Below are 20,765 nucleotides of genomic sequence, written 5' to 3' on the forward strand. Positions count from 1 at the left end.
GCAACTAGAGAAAGCCTGCGTGCAGTAACAAGACACAACACAGCCAAAAATAAATAAATAAATGTTTTTAAAGACGGATAAAGGACCTGAATAGACATTTCTCAAAAGAAGACAGAAAAGGTGCTCAATATCACTAATCATCAGGGAAATGTCAATTAAAGCCACAATGAAATATCACCTCACACATGTTAGAATGGCTATTATCAAAAAGTCAAAAGACAGCAAGTGTTGATGAGGGAGTGGAGACAAGGGAACTCTTGTACACTGTTGGTGGGAATGTAAATTAGAAGAGTCATTATGGAAAACAGTATGAAGGTTCCTCAAAAAATTAAAATTAGAACTCTGGGGAATTTCCTGGCAGTCCAGTGGTTAGGACTTGCTGCTTTCAATGCCGTGGCCCAGGTTCAATCCCTGGTCGGGGGAACTAAGATCCCATAAGACGTGGGCGTGGCCAAAAAAACCACAACTCTATATGATCCAGCAATCCCACTTCTGGGTATAAATCCAAAGGAAGTAAAATGACTAACTTGAAGAGATAGCTGTAACATTATTCACAAGAGTCAAGATATGGAAAAACTCTGAGTAGCTGTCAGCAGACAAATGGATAAAGAAAATGTGTGTTTATGTATGGACTATTTCTCAGCCTTAAAAAAGAAGGAAACCTTGTCATCTGCAACAACACAGATGAACCTGGAAGATATTATGCTAAGTTAAATAAGCCAGACACACAAAGACAAATACTGCACAGTCTTGCTTATATGTGGAACCTAAAAAAGTTGAATTCTAAGAAGCAAAGAGCAGAATGGTGGTCCCCAAGGCTGGGGGTAGATGTTGGTCAAAGGGTACAAAGTTTCAGATATGCAGGATGAGTAAGTTCTGCAGATTTAATGTACAACGTGGTGACTGCAGTTAACAATACTGTATACTTGGGGCTTCCCTGGTGGCGCAGTGGTTAAGAATCCGCCTGCCAATGCAGAGGACATGGGTTCGAGTCCTGGTCCGGGACGATCCCACGTGCCACGGAGCAACCAAGCCCGTGAGCCACAACTACTTAGCCCGTGTGCCACAATTACTGAAGCCCGCGCACTCTAGGGCCTGTGCTCCACAACAAGAGAAGCCACCACAATGAGAGGCCCATGCACCACGACAAAGAGTAGCCCCTGCTCACAGCAACTAGAGAAAGCCCACGTGCAGCAACAAAGACCCAACGCAGCCAAAAATAAATAAATAAATTTATTTTTTTAAAAAAATACTGTAGGGCTTCCCTGGTGGCGCAGTGGTTGAGAACCCGCCTGTCGATGCAGGGGACACGAGTTCGTGCCCAGGTCCGGGAAGATCCCACATGCCGTGGAGCAGCTGGGCTTGTGAGCCAGGGCTGCTAAGCCAGCGCATCCGGAGCCTGCGCTCCCCAACGGGAGGACCACAACAGTGAGAAGCCCGTGTATCGCAAAAAAAAAAAAAAAAAAAAATACTGTATACTTGAAATCTGCTAAGAGAGTAAATCTTAACTATTCACACACATACACACACATTGTATGTCTTAAATACATACAACTTTTATTTGTCAATTATATCTCAATAAAGCTAGAAAAAATATTAAATGCAAAGAACAGAAATAAACTATATACAGTAAGAGCTAAATTTGTTTTAAAAAATTAAAAGGTATATATATTTACAATTATTTATAAAGGATTTGAAAGAAATTCATCAAACCATGAAAAGGTTAGTACCAGTGGGACGGTGGGTAGCAATTTTTTCTTTATACTTTTCTATATTTTCTAAATTTCTAACAAAGGCCATGTGTTAATCTGTAATTACAAAAAAAAAATCAATCGTTATTTCTAAGTATTACCATTTGCCAGTAATAACTGCAGGACCCTCGCCTAACCTAACCTCTGACACTCCATTTAAGCTACCATGTCACCATATCAAATAAGATATGTATGGAAGTGACTTTGTAAACCAAATTTCACTATACAAATCACAGAGACACAAACTTTGAGATTGAAAGTAACCAGGAAGGTCAAACATTCTAAGCACTCATTCAACTTTGATTTAATTCAATGTAAATAGACCAATATTTACAAAACACCCCTAAGGGCTGAGGCCAAAGAAATGATAAACACTCTTGGTGATAAACACAGTCTCAAAAAAAATCTCCAACAGCCAGGCCTAACTGTCCAGGAACAAGGAAGCCTCTCCTTCTCCCACAAGGAAGCCAGAGATCTGGGGGCCCTGGGATGAACATCCCACCCACTGTAAGAGCTACAGCCAGAGCGCTACAGGCAACACGTGGGGATGGGGTGTGAGGGGGAAGAGAGAAGCCTCAGCACTCACACCTGTCCCTCCAGATACTCTCCCAGGTAAGAGGCAGCAACGTCAGTGTCTTGATGGCAGAGTGACACAGTAAAAGGAGGCAAGGCAAGGAGTTGCCAAAGTGGGGTGCAGATGACAATATCTGACACAAGCAATGAAGATTTAATTACATTTTCAAAGCCCACTCAATCATTTCCATTAGCACTGAACCAGCAGTAAGGTTTGTCTGTTTCTCCAAGGATCACAGAGATGGCAAACATTTGACCTTGTACCCAGTACTGTGCTAGGAAGAAATCTATCACCATTCACCCTTATTACAACACTGTGAGACAGGTGTTGTTATGCCCATTTTACAGATGAGGCTCCAAGTGGTAAAACTTGCTTAAAATCGTAATGTTAGTAGGTGGCAAAGCCAGTATTCTAACTCAGGTTTGTTTAAAACCCAAACCTGTGCTCTTATCCGTCTCATACTTTTTACAGGGACTTCCCTGGTGGTCCAGCAGTAAAGATTCTGCCTTCCAATGCAGGAGATGCGGGTTCAATCCCTGGTCGGGGAAATAGGATCCCACATGCCGCATGGTGCAGCCGAAAAAGAAAATTAATACTTTTTACAACCAAATAAATGGTATATCTTTTGTTTTTAAATTTTTTTATTATAGAAAATTTCAGGCCATCAACTTGTGGTCAATTTTGTTCCCTTACATTCCTCCCCATATAGGAGAGGAATAAAACAATACCCATAAAAACAAGTTATATTCCTAATCACAGTAAACTGCTTATCAAGTTAATTAAATGAATTTGTTCACTCGTAAGAAGTCAAGGCTACCAGAACATAAACAAAATACAGGACTGTTCCCAGGTACATAGTCATATGGTTGATTGTAAAAACGCATACTTTTTCGTGGCTTCCTTAGTAGACTTACACTATCTGAAGCTGCTGCAAACATAATTGGCCCACAGTTATCATCTCAAAAGTACTATAGTTCAAACAAAGAAATAAGCATTAGTTAGATGATGATGACGATGAAGCCGTCTGAATTAATGTGTACTTAATTTATCATAGAGGAGCTCAGAAAAAATGCAGCATCAGATGATTCTGGATTATTTCAGGTTATTCTGAAAGGTTTTTTTGGTAAATAAATAAACAAATAAATTTATTTATTTGTGCATGCATGCATGCACGCTGTGCCAGGTCTTAGTTGCAGCACACCAGATCCTAGTTGCAGCATGCATGCGGGATCTAGTTCCCCGACCAGGGATCCAACCTGGGCCCCCCTGCATTGGGAGTGTGGAGTCTCACCCACTGGACCACCAAGGAAGTCCCCTGAAAGGTTTGCTCTTATTTGCAATAAACTACTTTGTAAAATTAAAACTTTAAGATTATTGAAATTCTAAGCCAAAAATTTACCCCAAAAGTTTACTTAAAATGTGAAGTTTTGGGGCTTCCCTAGTGGCGCAGTGGTTAAGAATCCACTGCAGGGGACATGGGTTTGAGCCCTGGTCCAGGAAGATCCCACATGCTGCGGAGCAACTAAGCCCGTGCGCTACAACTACTGAGTCTGTGCTCTAGAGCCCGCAAGCCACAACTACTGAGCCCGCGTGCCACAACTACTGAAGTCCATGCGCCTAGAGCCCGTGCTCCACAACAAGAGAAGCCACCGCAATGAGAAGCCCACGCACTGCAACACAGAGTAGCTCCCATTCGCCGCGACTAGAGAAAGCCCACGCGCAGTAATGAAGACACAACACAGCCAAAAATAAATTAAATAATTTACTTTTTTAAAAGTGAAGTTTTGGGTCTTAATTATGGGTGCAATTTTTTTTTCTCTCCTTCATGTTTTCTGTTTGCATGCAACTTTATTTTCCCCACCACAAATGCTTTACCAGCATTTAAGAACATATATACACTGAAAAGTATATTCTTACTAAGTAAGTTTTCCTAAAATTTCTGGTCTACAGAGAAGACCTGAAATTGAAAGACAGCAGGGGGCTAATAAACATGCTGAGATCCTGAACCAATAGTCAACTTAAAACAAGATGTCACCTCTTCCCTATCAGGTTGGCAGAAGCTAAGACACCATGTGCTGTGGAGTGTGGGGGTAAGTGAATGCTCTGAACATGCTGCTACCCTACTGGTGGGGTGTAAATGGATAAAACCTTGACAGAGGGCTGTTTGGTACCTTTCCTAGGAATCCACCCCACAGAAATACACAAAGATATATGACAAGAATATTCATAGCAGCTTTGTTTATAACAGCTAAAATCAAGCAATAAAAATACACTATAAATGTCCATCAACAAAAGAATGATTTTTAGAAATGGTGAGTCCCTCTTACAAGGAAGTATTATTGTAGTAGTTAGAAGGAAGTAGACCCATATATATACTAACATTTTAAAAATATCCACAACTAATAATTGAAAAAGTTCATTCATTCAACAAGTATTTATTGCGTACCTACGGGCACTGCTCTAGGTTTTGAGAACAAAACACTGAAAAAATGAACAAAAAGGCCTCACTCACTGAGCTTACATTCTGCTAGAGACAGACAGATAAGAACAAATAAACAGTATAAGACATCGTCTGCTCAATGGTGATGAGCGCTACCGAGAAATACAGCAGGGAAGGGAGAGGAGGAGGGCGTGAGGCACTGCCACCTAAGCGAGGCTGGTCAGAGAAAGCTTCACTGGGAAGGCATCTTTGAGCAGGGACTGAGAGGGGCTGGGCCTCGGCCTACAGGCATAAAGAGGAAGGGCACTTGGGCCTCGGCACCCAGGAGTGCCACCCTCAGGTGAAGCTCTGCTTTGTGGACGGAGGACCGCAAGAGGCCAGGATGGCTGGACACTGGCTTAGAAGTCATCGAAGAGCTCTGCACACACCCTGACCTGACTTGGATGTTATAAAGTGATTACACCAAAAAAAGAAAAGAAAGAAACATACGTGTGGGGAATGTGTACATGAAGACCTTAATGTGGAAGGGACAAACCCAATGGAACCAGTGGTTAACTCGAAAGAATCCAACTAAGGGGCTGGGGAACAGGAAGGACTAGGATTCATAATAGAAAAGCTCTTAGGTCACCAAAAAGCAAACTTACTTGTCATATAGTAAATACTATTTGACTCCTTCAAATGCTTTACGAAAGGTAATTATAACTTCTGTTGTTCTACTCTACACTTTATCCAAGCAAAAAAATTGTTGGTTTTCTGTAAACTATGCCTCTGAAAATGAAGTACTGTATTCAAAAATATCATTTTTATTTGACTTGAAGAGTGAATAGGATAGTGTGTGTTTTTTTTAACATCTTTATTGGAGTATAACTGTTTTAAAATGGTGTTAGTTTCTGCTTTACAACAAAGTGAATCAGTTATACATATACATATGTTCCCATATTTCTTCCCTCTTGCGTCTCCCTCCCTCCCACCCTCCCTATGGAATCAAATTTAATTTTTAAAAATTATAAATGGGGAATTTCCTGGCGGTCCAGTGGACAGGACTCTGTGCTTCCAGCGCAGGGGGCACGGGTTAGATCACTGGTCAGGGAACTAGGATCCCACAGGCTGTGGCCAAAAAAAAAAAAGACAGCTATATAAGGGAAAGAAAGAATCAAAGCTCCCCCTGCCCCCGAGTCACCACGATTTCACCACCTTGTGAAGACTATTCAGAATCTGGAGATTTCCCTCTAATCTGTTTTATTTTAATATCATTTATTTTGAATTATAAAACTTGCATATGCTCACAGAAAATGTAACTGAAAAAGTACAGAGAAGTAGCTGCAACCTTACCGCTCAGGTATAAACTAATAATAATAGTTTGGTGTTTTCCTTTTACATCTAAGAATATTTAAAACACGTTTTTCAGTCATTGTAGCTTTTCAGTGGTACTAACCAAACAAAACAGAAAAGTACAGAGCCATAATTTATAATCTTGCTGTTTGGTGGCATCTATAACAAGATCAGCCACGTACTAAGCACTCACAAACCCACCACCCAGGTGCAGAGAATTTCTATTTTTATAAACATTGGCAACCATACTCTTTCCAGTAGTAAGCGCTCATTTTAGAAAATCTAGAACACAGACTCACATTCATTTCCTCATTCAACATACTCTTCCTGAATCCTCATCTGTGTCAGGCCCTGCACAATCAATGGTCAGCAAGACAAGCGAGCCCTTGCCCTCAGAAGACTCACAATAACCCTTGCTGTAGAACAGTAAAAGGAATAGCGTCAAATATCCATCTACCCACTCCCCACAATTACCAAATGTCTGTATTGTAGTTGCTTCAGAGCCGCAGGAAGGGAGGGCGGGAAGGAGGAAAAGAACAGAACTTCATTGACAAAGTGAAGCGCCTTTGTACCTCGACTGAATCCTATTCCCCTCCACCATGGCTTCCCAAGCTCATGAATTGGTTAAGTGCACTTCTATTTTTCACTGGACGTATCCATAACCATAAACATCATATAGCCATGGCTGTGTTTTTAAAAGGTGGATAAATTGTGTCGCAATGTATGTGTATGTCTGGCAACTTGCATTTTCAGACAACACGGTATTCTGTGAGCACCTAACTGTGTTGATACATTGAATATGCTCTAGTTCCTCACTTTATCTGCTTGTGTTCCATCATTACGTACATCACAGTACATCCATTTCCCCAAAGCATTACTTGTGCGTTCAGGTTAATTCCCAATCTTCTGCTGTGACAATGCTGTTATGAACATTCCCTGTACATATCTTATTCATTATGTGTGTGGGGATTGAGGGTATATATATATATATATATATATATATATATATATATATATATATACATATATATATATATATATATATCTAGATGGTACATTTTCAATTTTACTAGAAATTGCCAAATGGATCCCCAAAGTACATCCTTACTGAAACTTGATGTCGTCAAACATTTCATTTTTCCCAGTTTTGGGGAAAATCAAGGCTGATGTTGACTGAATTTGCATTTCCTGGTACTTCATGAGTTTGAGCACCTCATCTAGGTTTATCAGCCATTTGGGTGTTTCTTCTGTGAAATGCTTTTTTAAAAATATCATATGTCTGGGCTTCCCTGGTGGCGCAGTGGTTAAGAATCCACCTGCCAATGCAAGGGACAAGGGTTCAAGCCCTGGTCCAGGAAGAGCCCACATACCGCGGAGCAACTAAGCCCATGTGCCACAACTACTGAGCCTGTGCTCTAGAGCCCACAAGGCACAGCTACTGAGCCCGCGTGCCACAACTACTGAAGCCCGCGCGCCTAGAGCCTGTGCTCTGCAACAAGAGGAGCCACCGCAATGAGAAGCCTGTGCACCACAACAAAGAGTAGCCCCCACTCGCCACAAACAGAGAAAGCCCACACACAGCAACGAATTCCCAACGCAGCCAAAAATAAAAAAATAAAATTTAAAAAAATTAAAAATTAAAAAAAATGAAATATCATATGTCCATTTTCCTTTTAGATTTTTAAAATATTTATTTATTTATTTATTATTTACGTTTGGCTGCACTGGGTCTTTGTTGCTATGTGTGGGCTTTCTCTAGTTGTGGTGAACAGGGGCTACTCTTCATTGCAGTGCGCGGGCTTCTCATTGCAGTGGCTTCTCTTGTTGCAGTGTACGGGCTCAGTAGTTGTGGCTCACGGGCTTAGTTGCTCTGCAGCATGTGCAATCTTCCCGGACCAGGGATCGAACCCGTGTCCCCTGCACTAGCAAGCAGATTCTTAATCACGGTGCCACTAGGGAAGTCCCTGGATTTTGTTTTAAGTTCTTCATATATTCTGGCTACTAATCTTTGATTTTTATACTGCAAGTATCTTCTCCCAGTCTTTTTTTTTTCTTTTGTTATTTAAGTCTTTTTACATTTTGAAGGAGAAAACCTATTGATCCTTATTCCTGATACTTTTCTCCTTCAAAAAACCTATCAGGGGGTGGGGGAGGGAAGTATCGGGAGTCTGTGATTAGCAGATGCAAACTATTATATAGTATAGGATGGATAAACAACAAGATTCTACTGTATAACACAGGGAACTATATTCAATATCCTGTGATAAACCACAATGGAAAAGAATATGAAAAAGAATATATATGTGTATAACCGAGTCACTTCACTGTGCAGCAGAAATTATCACATTGTAAACCAACTATATTTCAATAAAATTTTAAAAACTATCAATCTTTATTCCTGATAGTATTTTTATTATTTATTTATTTTTTTTTTCTGATAGTACTTTTAAATGTCTTTTTAGAAACATCGATATTTAGTCCAAAGTCATAGAATATTCACGATATGTTATTCTAAAAGTTTTAGAGTTCTGTTTTCACATTTTGGTATTTAATTCACCCAGAATATATAATTTTTGTAGGGTAGGCATCTACTCCCTGCTCCCCCTCGCCCCCACGGAAAGCCAGCTAGTTGCCCTAAGACCACTTCGGAGCAATCTGTCCTAACTTCCACTGCCCCATGATGCCCCCTCTACTGCACATCAAGCTCTCAGATTGACAAAAGCCTCTTATCTGTGCTTCCTATTCCGCCCCGTCGATCTGCCTGATCCCCACTACAGTACTGTATGGCCTTACAGTACAGAACTGAGCAGGACAAGACCCCTCTCCCCCTCGTTTAGGTGTGTGTTGGTTATTTCAAGACTTTCAGCGACTGGAAGAGAAAACCGGGGGGCTTCTGGTGTGCTAGCAGTGAATGTCCAGCTTCTCGACCTGGGTGCTGGTTATGTGGCTACATTCAGTCATTAAAATATTCACCAAGCTGCACACACATGAACTAAGAAACTAAAGACAGGAAGGGCAACGCGACTCGAGAGGAGGCTGGCCAACAGAAACACTGGCAGTCCAAGAGGTGTGCGTTCCCCCGAAGGGGAACAGGGTGCCACCGACGGGCTTAAAAGGGGAGCGACACGACTGGCTTTGGCTTTTAGGAAGATCATTCCAGCTACAGAACAAAATACGAACTGGAGTAATGCTAGGACACGAGGTATGCGGAGACCAACTGCCCTGGTCCAGGAGATACAAGGATGCCTAGACCCAACAGTCACAGTGGTGATGACAGAGAGCAGTGAATGGATTGCAGATCTATTTATTTAGAACACACATCTATGGAACGTGACGATGAGAAGCATAAAAGATCTCTGACTGGAGAAAATGAGCAGCTGGTGGTCCCAGATACTAAGAAAATAAAAACTAGAGAAAGAGTACATATAGGGTGAGGGTGAAGGGAGTGGGAGGACAGGTTGCTTTCTAACATACAGAGGTGCTTATGAGCCATCTGAGTGGAATGAAGGTTAAGAAATCAGATATACTTGTCCAGAGCTCAGAAGAACGGTCAGATCTGGAGATGAAATAAGAAAAAAAATTCCCATAATTCCTAAAGACAACTACCATTTTTGGTGTATTTTCTCCTTTTTAAAAAAAGTTGTTTTAAACTTTTCACTAAATACTAGAATACAATTCTGCTCTTTTCACTAAATATTAGAACACAAGAAGTGTTTTATGTTCCTCAATAACTTCACATTTTAAACTGTTTTCAAATATAAAGCAAGTGGAGTAACGATACTTCAATTTAGTTTTTCTCACAAACTGAATTTAGAAAATAAATACACAAACATTTAACTGAGCTAGCTGATACTCACTTACCTAGCCACTTCTATATTTTAAACAGCTCTCCAACTGGCAGTCCACTGACTAGACTGGCCCACAAATGTGTTATATTTGGCCAACACCACGTTTTGTTTCCATTTTTAAATTTGAGTTAGTTGCTAGCTAATTTCACATAAAAGCCTGAATTTCTAGTTTTTCTTAAACACACACACACACACACGATCCAGCATATCTAGGCCACATAGGATGAAGGATAGATGAACATACTAAATTATACCACAAGGAAATAATCAACAAAATCCAGTACCGGGGTGCTTGGAGGAATGAGATCCCCTAGATCAAGAGAGACTTAAGAGACATATTAACCAATCATACTGTAAGGACAATATTTAGATTCTGATTCTTAAAAAGTTTAAATCCATTTATGACCAATGGAAATTTGAACCTCATTTGGTATTTCATGATATTAAAGATTAACTTTTTTTGTTGTTATAATGGCATTGTAGTTATGTTTTTGAAAGAGTCCCTGTTTCTTATAGGTACATACTGAAATATTTATGGATCAAACAACATGATGACTTTGATTCACTCTAAAATAACATTAGAAGTACTCATGTTGGCACAATATGGAGAAAGGAGAACCCTCACACATTTCTGGTGGGACTGTAAAATGGTAATAGTCACTTTGAAAGTGCTCTGGCAGTTTCTTAAGAAGTTAAATACAGATCCACCATATGACCCAGCAATTCTACTCCACTCCTAGCTATCACCCCCCAAAATGAAAACATATGTCCCCACAAAGACTTGCGTGTGAATGTTTGCAGCAATATTATTCACAATAGCCAAAAAAGGAAACCCAAATGTCCATCACGGGTGAATGGCTGAGCATAAGGTGGTATATGCATACAATGGAATAGTAGTCAGCCATTAAAAGGAATGAATTACTAATACACAGTACAACAGGTATGAACCTCAACAACATAAATAAAAGAAGCCACACACAAAAGATCACATACTGTGTGATTCCATTTACATGAAATATCCAGAAAGGGCAAATCTACAGAGACAGAAAGTAGATTAGTGGTTGTCTGGGGCTGCGGTGGGAATAGGAATTAACTGTAAACCAACACAAGGGATCTTACAGAGGTGATGGAAATGTTCTATGGCTGAACAGTGGTGATAGATGCACAACTCAGTAAATTTACCAACAATCGCTGAACTGTACACTTAAAATGGGTGAATTTTAATGTATATAAACTATGCCTCAATAAAGTTGTTTCAAAAAGGTAAGGAATCTAAAGAAAGAACAAAAGACAAGAAATTTGAGAAGACAGAAAACCAGAAGAATGATGGAAAATGCAGCATGGGATGAGAAAACTGAATAAAAAATGAAAAGACTTGTTTCTAATTAAAAAATAAAGAATGCAAGTGAGAAGTGATTTGTGTGGGGAAGGGGCAGAATTACACCAACTCGGGTTGCTTCTACCACTGAGGACAGTATGCTTTTTCCTCTATACCAATATGGTCAGTATTTACCTACTGATGCTGTCCACCTGACACTTTAATTTTAGAAATGCCCAAAGCCAAGAGACATGATCCAGTGTGTCCTAGTATTAGCTTTACCTCTAATTTATAAACTACATAAACTCAGTTGCATGACTTCATCTAACACTCATGATCCCAAACTATAAAGCGAAAGAATTTTAGGAGTTCATCTCTTGGAGACATAAACCTGGGGACTAGGGCCTATGGATAAGCTTCCGCAGGATTATAAAGCCCTAGAAATTCCAAGAAAGTTTTGCCTACATTTCTAACTGCATTTTCTGGGGAGAGATTCAATACCTTTCAGCAGATTCCCCAAAGGAGCCAAGACTCACTTGGCTTCCTGCGGTTGAGAACCACTTTAATCAGGATACATTTTATTTACAAACAACTGATAGCCAGGGTATGGAGTAGAGGTCTGGCCAGGTTTTTTAATCGACTGTGTATTCTTTAAACTGTACATTCACAAAATACAATGCTTTGTTAAAGTACTGTTTTAATAAGACAAACCTTCTACAATCCCACACTTCTAGGAAAATTGTATATTATGAAAACAATGCACAAGGCTTTGAGTCATAACGATTTATTTTTCCTACTTTCCAGACATAATTAACCTGCTGAATCGCCTGGAGGCATGTTTTGACTTATAAAGCAAGATCCAAGGGATCATTCTAGGCCTATCATAAACCTCTTCCCTAGACAGACAATGACAGGAGCGAGAGATAAAAAGGCAGGCCCTCTAATTAGAAACATATTTTAAATGTTGGGTTTAAATTTCCGGTCACGTATTTCAAGCGAGATTTGAAATTCCTCCTGGAGATTCCCGCTTTGATCAGTCCAGAGTGCGCCCGAAGCCGAACCAGGAAACTGAGGCAAAGGTTCTGCCAAGTACAAGGGCATGGACAAGTGGAGACCGCGAACAAGCGAAGTGGGGCATAAAAGTTGGAGGTGAGAAGGGAGGAGGAAAGGCAGCTTGCTGTCGGCAAGTAAGCTAGGGAAACCAGCAGGAACTGCAAGCGCGGCCTCCGGAGTCCTTCGGGGGTTACGCCGCAGTTCAGCCCCTTCCCCTCTCTCAGCTCGAATCTTCCTGCCCTTTCCAGACAGACCGAGGACTCCCGCCATTCCCACAGCTCCCACCAGACCGCTCTCGGAGGGAGACCGCGCCCGGGAAAAAGGGCGGGAACCCAAACGCTCACAGACACCCCCGCCTCCTCTGGGCCAAAGTTGCCCCCAGCCCCCAGAAGCGGCCGCGGCCTCCGGCCCCCGGCCCCCGACCCGCGCCTACCCGGCCCCGGTCGGCCTTACCTTGAGCGCCAGGTGGTGGACGCGGCCCAGGCCAGGCTCGGCCAGCAGCTGCAGCAGCCCCAGTAGTGGAAACAGCCGAAGGCCGGCGGCTAGCCGAAGACTGCGGGAGCCCGAGGAGCCGACGGGCGCCGGGGCGGCCATATTTGTTCCAGCATCACCAGCCGCTTCCTCTCCCGCCCACTTCCGGGGGTTAAAGGCCGGCGGCCGCCGGAAGGGCCTGGAAGGGGGGTCGGGGGGCCGGGGGTTCCGCGGCCAGCGGCGCGGGGCCTGTGGCCTTTTTCCTGGAGTGTGGGGCTCGGGAAGTCGCCGAGAGGCCTAAGCTGGCCGCTTCGAGGCCGTTCAGTTGGCCTCCGCTGTGAGGGCTTTAGGTTTAGCCAGAAGAGGTGACGCCTCCAGTGGGGGACCCTGTGGCGGTTGCCATGGCAGCAGTCGCTGGGCAGGACCAGCCCGGTCGTCGCCTCAGCCCGGCGAAGCTTGGAAAGCGACCTTGGGCCTGCGCGACCCGGCCCACCGAGTCACCCCGCTTTCCAAGGGTGGGGGTACCTCCAGGGTTCCTGGCCGTTGACGGGACTGATTTCCCGAGCAGCGTTGACTCGGTGGAAAATGCCAAGTTCATGGCTTGTCTTTAGTCCTTTGGTTTTTTTGAGGCTCTTCACACTGAAATTTTTGACGAAGTGGTTGTAGTGATAGGAGTTTATTGAGCCCTTATCAGGCACTTCGTTAGACCTTTTGTGTGCATTTTTGCATTTAATCCTTGGAACAATCTGATGAGATAGGAGGTGGGTATAAGCCTTATCCCCCTTTATCAGTACAAACTGAAGCTCTAAGAAATTAAGTCATTTCTTCCAGGTTGAACTGGGAATCACGTGGAAAGTACTAAATACTCTGTTATATTGCTTCATGCTAGTTTCTCCGACCACTAGAGTATGAATCTTTTAATTCTGTGTGGAAACTTCCTTTGCCTCTTACCTTTGGAATTTGTAGGGAGTTCTTTTTTTCTTTATTCTTTATTTTTTAATTTATGTAAGGAGGTCTTTAAGGGAAGGATTCAGTAGCTGTTTGCCTTCAACTCACTATTTTTTATCAAGGAGTTATACAAGAACGTGCTTATTAAAATTGCCAATAGGCTAGCTAGGTTTCGTTTTTAGTTTTTTGGTTTGTTTTTTTGTGTTTTGTTTTTCTTGCCACACAAATAATGCATGCTCTTTGTGTGCAATCGTTTAAGCAAAAGAGGAGAAAATAAAAACCACCAGAAATCCCAATATTGAGTGATTATCAGTGTACTAATGTGTTTTATGACAGAATCAGATTCTTCGTTTTTAACTGGACCTAGGAACTGAAATTAACATGATATATTTAAATGGAGCTAAAGTGCTGCACTCAGGTTAAAAAGAATCAGTTGGGAAAGTACAGAATAGAGGAGGGAGGGCCCTAGATCTTTTAGCTGTGTAATCATAGTAGTAAAAGTCATGAATCTATGAATTCTTCCCTTGAGTCAAAAACCAGTACAGGTTCTGTCACACCCTCTGCAAGAACAAAAACAGGGTACTAAGGTGTAGCTGAGAAGCTAGAAAGGCAGTGTTTACTATATGGTGGTTTGCATCTTTCTCCAACCTCATATCCTTAGCCATCTATTGTGAATATGCAACCTTACTTCTTTGAACAGAATTCTCATCTAATCTTACTACCCCATCTTACAGGAAACTGAGAAGAAGAAACTTAATTGTTTTGGAAATCCACAAAGGAGATAATAGTTAATCTATTTATTGAGCAATTAAGTTTGCCAAATATTCTGCTAAGTACTTTATATGTACATTTTCTAATTTAAGACCAAAATCTTTATATGATCTATATTTTTGTTCCTTTTTTAAAGATAAGACTTGGTTAGATAAATTAATTTATTCAGGGTGGTCTGATCATTGATAAATAACTCTCATCCAGGCCTCTCCCATAAAGCTCAGCACTTAATCCCTGTCCTGCAATTGTTGTAAAAATTTCATTTCATATGAGGCTGGAAGGGTCCTGAGATAATCAACAGGTCCTTCCACCTTATTTAACAGGTGTGAAAACAAATCCAAGGAACTCAAGTGATTTGCTCAAGATCACACAGTGAGTTGGGTAATTTTTGGCAAGCATCTTTAGAACCAGGACTGGAACCTCATCTGCTTCAGAACAGGATCGGCACTTCTTGCACTATACCGTACATGGCTTTCTAATTCTTATAATTTTATTATTATTATTTTTAAATTCTTACAATTTTAACTTTTCAAAAAATAAAATCCCAGAATCTGAGTAACCAATGTGTTATCAAGTGAAATGCAAGAGAAATTTTCAGAAAGTATTTTAACAATCAGCAGTATGAAAGAACATAGAAGAAATGTAAAATAGTTGATACTTTCTTCTAGGTATCTAGAGGAAATACCAAAGGCGGTTAGCTGATTCTCACTTCAGTATGAAACTAATTGTTAAAAGAAATGGGGATTTTCAAGGGCAGTTTCATTTTTAAAGGCAATGTACAGTGTTTTGGAGTATTATTATAGTTTAATTTTCAAAGTGAGGTACCATTTTTGAGAATCTCTGGTTTTAAAGTTGAATATAATATGCTTCTAAAAACGGATTGATCAGGAAGAATATTAATTTTATTTAATATTATAATAACTAGTTTATAAAGTAGAAGTAGTCTCTGGAAAACAGTTTTACAAGGGCTCAAAGCTGGGTTCTTATTCCTTGCTTCTTTTCACTTGGGAATTATTATGTGACCTTCACAGGGTCACATGCCAATGGCATCTGTCCAGACATTTATGAGGAATAGCTTCTTCAGGTATTTGAGAACTATATTATGCCAGTCATTAGCTTGGAATTGAGAGAAGTAAGAAAGGGAACACATATTACAAAGACTTCAAGTGAAGTATCGATTAGACAGTTACTTCTCAAATTCTGTGACAACTGCATCTTGGAAATTTTATATTTTTTTATATTTAAGTACATGATTTCAGAGTTTCAAGAACAGATTATTTGCATAATCATGGTACTGTAACTGGGAACAGACCTGTTGAGTAACAGAACAAGTTAGGCCTGCCTCTCCCTGGCAACATTTTCAAAGGGGCATTAAACCTTGAGGTACTGACTGAAAAGGCCTGGAGGGGCTGGAAATACTATCTCCTAAACCTGACTTTCAGCCTTATCCTCTTACTCCAGTGGATTTTATTTTTCTATTTCCTCTAACTTTGCAAGATCCACTGAAGTTTGCCACTAGTAGCAGAATCGGTAGTTTGAACCTAGTGTGATTCATAATGTTTAGCATCAGTTTAGAAATGTCCAGAGATGTTTAATGTAATTATTGGGTTAATATTCTCCAGTTATGATTGCCGTTTGTCTTTCTTATCGAAAGAGATGACATTTCAGACCAAAAACCTCTATAAACACAGTATACAGAACCAAAAGTCAAATTGAGGTCTGGCAACACGTTCAGAAGTCAAATGTCACTTTCGTTCTTTGAACTCGAAATGTCATTTCTTGGGGCATGGGGGAAGCCCACGGCCGGCCTCTCCTTGCAGAGAGTGATCTTCTTGGAAAAGCTAGGCCCTGACACATCTTGAATCCTGCAGGCTGGAGAAAAATTTCCAACTCACTACTCCTCAGTTTGGTGGCACAGTGTGTAACTTGCTCAGCCACATACAGCTGGTTTTTCCTGATTTTATGCACATCTTTATAGAACTTCAGGGGAACTCCACTAGCAGGTACAAAAATTGGTTGCAGTTTTAAGATTCTACTCACCACAGACTTCCTACTTTTATCCCACTTCAGCTTTTTCCACTAGTTTGAATGATAAGCAAGTGGAGAATTTAAAGCTAGAAACTGATGGAAGCTATTTTAAAGGAAAAAAAAAATCTTGAGAATTTCATTAGGAAGAGTACTTCACCAATAGACAACCAGCAATCAGTTGTAGTTCAGGCAATCTGTCTTGCTGCATCAGAAGTGCTTGAAAGGACTTCCCTGGTGGTGCAGCGGTTAAGAATCAACCTGCCAATGCAGGGGACACGGGTTCGAACCCTGGACTGGGAAGATCCCACATGCCGTGGAGCAGCTAAGCCCATGTGCCACAACTATTGAGCCTGCACTCTAGAGCCCACGAGCCACAACTAATGAGCCCACGTGCTGCAACTACTGAAGCTCGCGTGCACCTAGAGCCTGTGCTCTGCAACAAGAGAAGCCACCGCAATAAGAAGCCTGCACACCGCCATGAAGAGAAGCCCCCGCTTGCCACAACTAGAGAAAGCCTGCGCACAGCAACGAAGACCCAACGCAGCCCAAAATAAATAAATAAATAAATTTATATTTAAAAAAAAAAAAAAAAGAAGTGCTTGAAAGGATTGCTTTACTTGATAGAGGAAGTAAAAATCCTCCAGAAAACAAGAGGAAAGGAAAGGGAACCAATACTTGTGCCCTCACGGGCTAAGCATTTTACATGTATTCTTTCTTTTAATCTTTGCAGTAACCTTTGGAGCAAAGTAGCATTATTTCCATTTTATGGAGGAGGAGACTGAGGCTTAGAGAAGGAAAATAATTCAACCAAAGCTCTAGAGCTTTCTGTGCAGGGCTATCCACTCTGGCTAACACCAAAGCCTGTGCTCACCGCCAGCTCCCTCCTTCCAGCCTCACAACAACCTGTGAGGTCCCTGTTTTAAGTGAGACTCTGAGAGTTTAAGTAACTTGCGGAAGGCCACATACCTAATCAGTAGTGGAACACTATAGGGATCCCAACTGGGCAATTACAAAACCTAGCTTCTTTAAAATAGATGAGATAGAGATATCTGTACACCTAAGCCCCTGAATTAGATGTTTATTACTTGTAAGCAGCATTAGAGTTGCCAAACGACCCTGTTAGAATTGTTTACCTCCAACTACATGGCAACTATGCACGGTCTCTATTTGTCTAGATACCTTATTTCAGTGCCAATAATGTCCATGTGATCAGATTATTTAGTGGAAATTTATATAGTCACCTGCCAAGATCTTAACTTTGTAAATCAAGTGTTCTCTAGATGTTCCTGAAAGGCAAAACAGGTGTATATAACCCAGACTGACCACCTAGGTAATTCCAGCATTTACACAGACAGAGTTTACAATACCTCTTGTGAAAATTGATTCCTAAGTAGGTCAGTCACAGTAATGTTAATAGAATTTCTTAAACTCACTCCCTTTTATTATAAGGGAAACTGAAGTGGATTTAGTTCACCCGAAAAAATACTGTGCTGTATTTATTTTATCTTTTTCTCTGCTGGCTTATTTCTCTTTATCCTGAATCCTGTTGGCTTCCATGGTTTTAAAATCAGTGGTGTTTTTTTTTCTTTTATTTCTTGGAGATTCTGATACTTTCAAACCTTTTTCAGTTACCACCAGTCTTAATGAAGTTAAAGATATTTACGGCGTGGTCTAATTAACCCAGCTCCATAGAGTTCTGCTGCTGTGGCTTTTTATGGGCTCCTATAACTATTTCCTTCTTACTCATCCTAAAAGGTTTCCTTTTAATGTGGTCTCTCTTTTTTTTATTCTGCTGTCCCTTCCTCTTTGTCCCCTCTTCTTTCTCTTCTTTAGAGCAGCAGGTTGCTTTTCCTCCTGATTAACATCTTTTCACAAGTAGTCACTCTGTTTTTGAGAAGTCTTCTAGAAGGCAGTCAAGAGTACTTGAAAAAATATTAAACCTTGGCAGGGAGGGAAACTGAGGTGAATACTGAGGCAGGGTCTTGTTAGATGATCTGCATTTCACTTACCATTTCCAAATAGCCAACTAAACTGTACAGTATTGTTTGAATTTCTAACCCCTCCAACTCACTCTGGTATTAATCTACCTTGGGAGATAAGTGGATGGCAGTTCTGATTGTTACACATCTAGCAGGCTTGGGTAAAGAGTTCCCAGACCTGGTAACTGAGAACAAAATATTTAAATACACACACTAAAAACAAGGGGATGGAGGGAACTTGTAACTGAAGAAAGACAGACCAAAACAGTTTTGACAGTTTATTGTAATTCTGTCCAACAAAGGAAGTAGAACTTGGTTTATCTGCATGAGTAAAACACCACCCTTACTCCACCCTCTAGTGGAGAATGATAAGCTGGTTGAGGCTGGGTGTAGTGGGATTGGAGAGATGCATCACTGTGAAATATTTCTAAAATGGGGCTCATTTTATTTTTTTTTTAAATTTTTTTTGTGGTACGCGGGCCTCTCACTGTTGTGGCCTCTCCCGTTGCGGAGCAGAGGCTCCGGACGCGCAGGCGCAGCGGTCACGGCTCACGGGCCCAGCCGCTCCGCGGCACGTGGGATCCTCCCGGAATCCTCCCGGACCGGGGCACGAACCTGTGTCCCCTGCATCGGCAGGCGGACTCGCAACCACTGCACCACCAGGGAAGTCCCGGGGCTCATTTTAGAAGTCCACAGTTATTCAGAAAAGTCAGTAGCATTAGCTGAGGAAGAAAGAAAAGTTGGGGAGAAAAGGCCTAGCGATTCAGAGGAAGGAGTTGGAACTCAAGCAGTTCTCCATTCCTGGAATGTTATTTGTGTAGACCCTCCAAATACAGAGAAAAAGGAGTCCGTATCTACTGAAAAATGAGCTCTCAGTTTACCAACAACAGGCCAGGTAACAGGTGCTCATTTCCTTGATCCTCGCCAGCACAAGGCAAGATGGCTACGTTATTAAATAACTCCATTTGTCAGGCGAGGGCTGAGCTTCTATAGGTGGAGGCATTGTCGGAGGCCACCCAGCTAGTAAGTGCGGGAGGCTGGATTGGAACCAAACGCGTTATCTGTGGACCCAGCGCCTTTGCTTTTACCCGCTAAGCGGCAACGTGCTTTCACGTCTGAGAGTTTCTTGGCCGAACAAGTTGGAAATCACTGGTTTCAGAGATTAGAAATCACTGGTTGTGTGCCCCTGGATTCCTTCCCCAGGAATCAAACTCTAAGCTGTTTGGCCGCTCTTCGCCTCTTCGTCCCTCTGTGTGCAGTACACAGACGGCACCGTACCAGGCCCCACTCCCACCGCGCAACGCTGCAAGGCTCCCCGGGCCTCCACGGTTCCCGGGCGATGGGGAAAGACCATCCGAGCGAACTCCTGTCGGTGTGAATGGCTGCCAGGGAAGAGTATGGTCCTGAAATTCAAAGCGGCGCTCGGCGCAGGGGAGCAACCTCAGGCCTCTGCAGAGCACCAGTAATAACAGGGGCCGACTATGTTCAAAGGCGAGTGGCTGTCCTAAGAGTAGAGAGTGTGGTTGCTAATAAGTAATTTTAAAAATCGGTGGTGAGGTGGTGGTGGTGGGGGAGAAGATCCGGGCCTCCAAGTCCCGGCGGTCCCCCCTCCTCCCTCCGGGTCCTTCCGGACCCCCGGGCCACGCGGGCGGGGCGGAGGGCGCCTAGGGGGAGGTGGGGCCGGAGCTGGGGCTGGGGCCGGGGGCGGGACGCGCGCGTGCGCGAGCTGTCAGGCCGACCCCGCCCCCGGCGTGCAGTCCCGCCCCTTCCCGCCCCTCCCCCTCCCCTTGCTCTCCGGCTGTGGGGCGGGCTGGCGGGCGCTGCGGCGACCGCGGCTGCTGCTTCCTCGGGCCATTTTGCTGAGGAGCGAAGGGGAGAAGGAGCCGCCGAGGAGACTCAAGGCGAGGAGCGGCGAGCCGGAGGAGGCGGCGACCGCGCGGGCACGGGCTTTCCTCCATCGCGGGGATCTCGAGGGGCGAAGGGATCGCCTGGGAGGGGGCCCGGAGAGCCGCGCGTGGCGCGCGGCGCGCCCCTTCCCGCCCCCTGCACCATGAGCTGGGGCACCGAGCTCTGGGTGAGAGAGGGGCTGGGCCCGCCGGGATGCGGGGGAAGGTGTCTGGCGCGCCTGGGCTGGGGGCGCGGGCCGGGCTGCCCGGGTGGAGGCGACCGCGCGCTGGTCGGGGTCCCGGCGGCCTGGGGGTAGGCGCAGGTCCGGGAGCCTCTCGTCGGCCTTGGCTTGAGCAGGAGGTGCG

The 20,765-nt window shown here is 42.9% G+C and overlaps 2 protein-coding genes across 28 annotated transcripts in view; one reads left to right on the forward strand and one right to left on the reverse strand.

The window, feature by feature from the left end:
• The window catches only part of GPR107 (G protein-coupled receptor 107), a 74,627-nt gene extending 61,486 nt beyond the window's left edge, over positions 1-13,141 (reverse strand). The window contains exon 1 of one of the 3 annotated variants that reach the window (XM_067040497.1): positions 12,770-13,017. In XM_067040497.1, coding sequence (XP_066896598.1) covers positions 12,770-12,910 — 141 coding nt within the window. In that variant the 5' untranslated portion in view covers positions 12,911-13,017. Of the gene's footprint in view, positions 1-12,769 lie in introns of all 3 variants that reach the window. The other 2 variants (XM_067040496.1, XM_059072000.2) reach the window with 2 other exon arrangements.
• Positions 13,142-20,271: 7,130 nt separating this feature from the next.
• The window catches only part of FNBP1 (formin binding protein 1), a 140,868-nt gene continuing 140,374 nt past the window's right edge, over positions 20,272-20,765 (forward strand). For 23 of the 25 annotated variants that reach the window (XR_010841823.1, XM_059071978.2, XM_059071979.2 and 20 more), the window contains exon 1: positions 20,304-20,587. Coding sequence is in view for 24 of the 25 variants with exons in the window: in XM_059071978.2 (XP_058927961.1) it covers positions 20,564-20,587 (24 nt within the window). In the remaining variant the exon portion in view is untranslated. Of the gene's footprint in view, positions 20,588-20,765 lie in introns of all 25 variants that reach the window. The other 2 variants (XM_067040525.1, XM_067040533.1) reach the window with 2 other exon arrangements.

The sequence above is a fragment of the Kogia breviceps genome, chromosome 8, assembly GCF_026419965.1.
Source record: "Kogia breviceps isolate mKogBre1 chromosome 8, mKogBre1 haplotype 1, whole genome shotgun sequence".
Taxonomy (NCBI): domain Eukaryota; kingdom Metazoa; phylum Chordata; class Mammalia; order Artiodactyla; family Physeteridae; genus Kogia; species Kogia breviceps.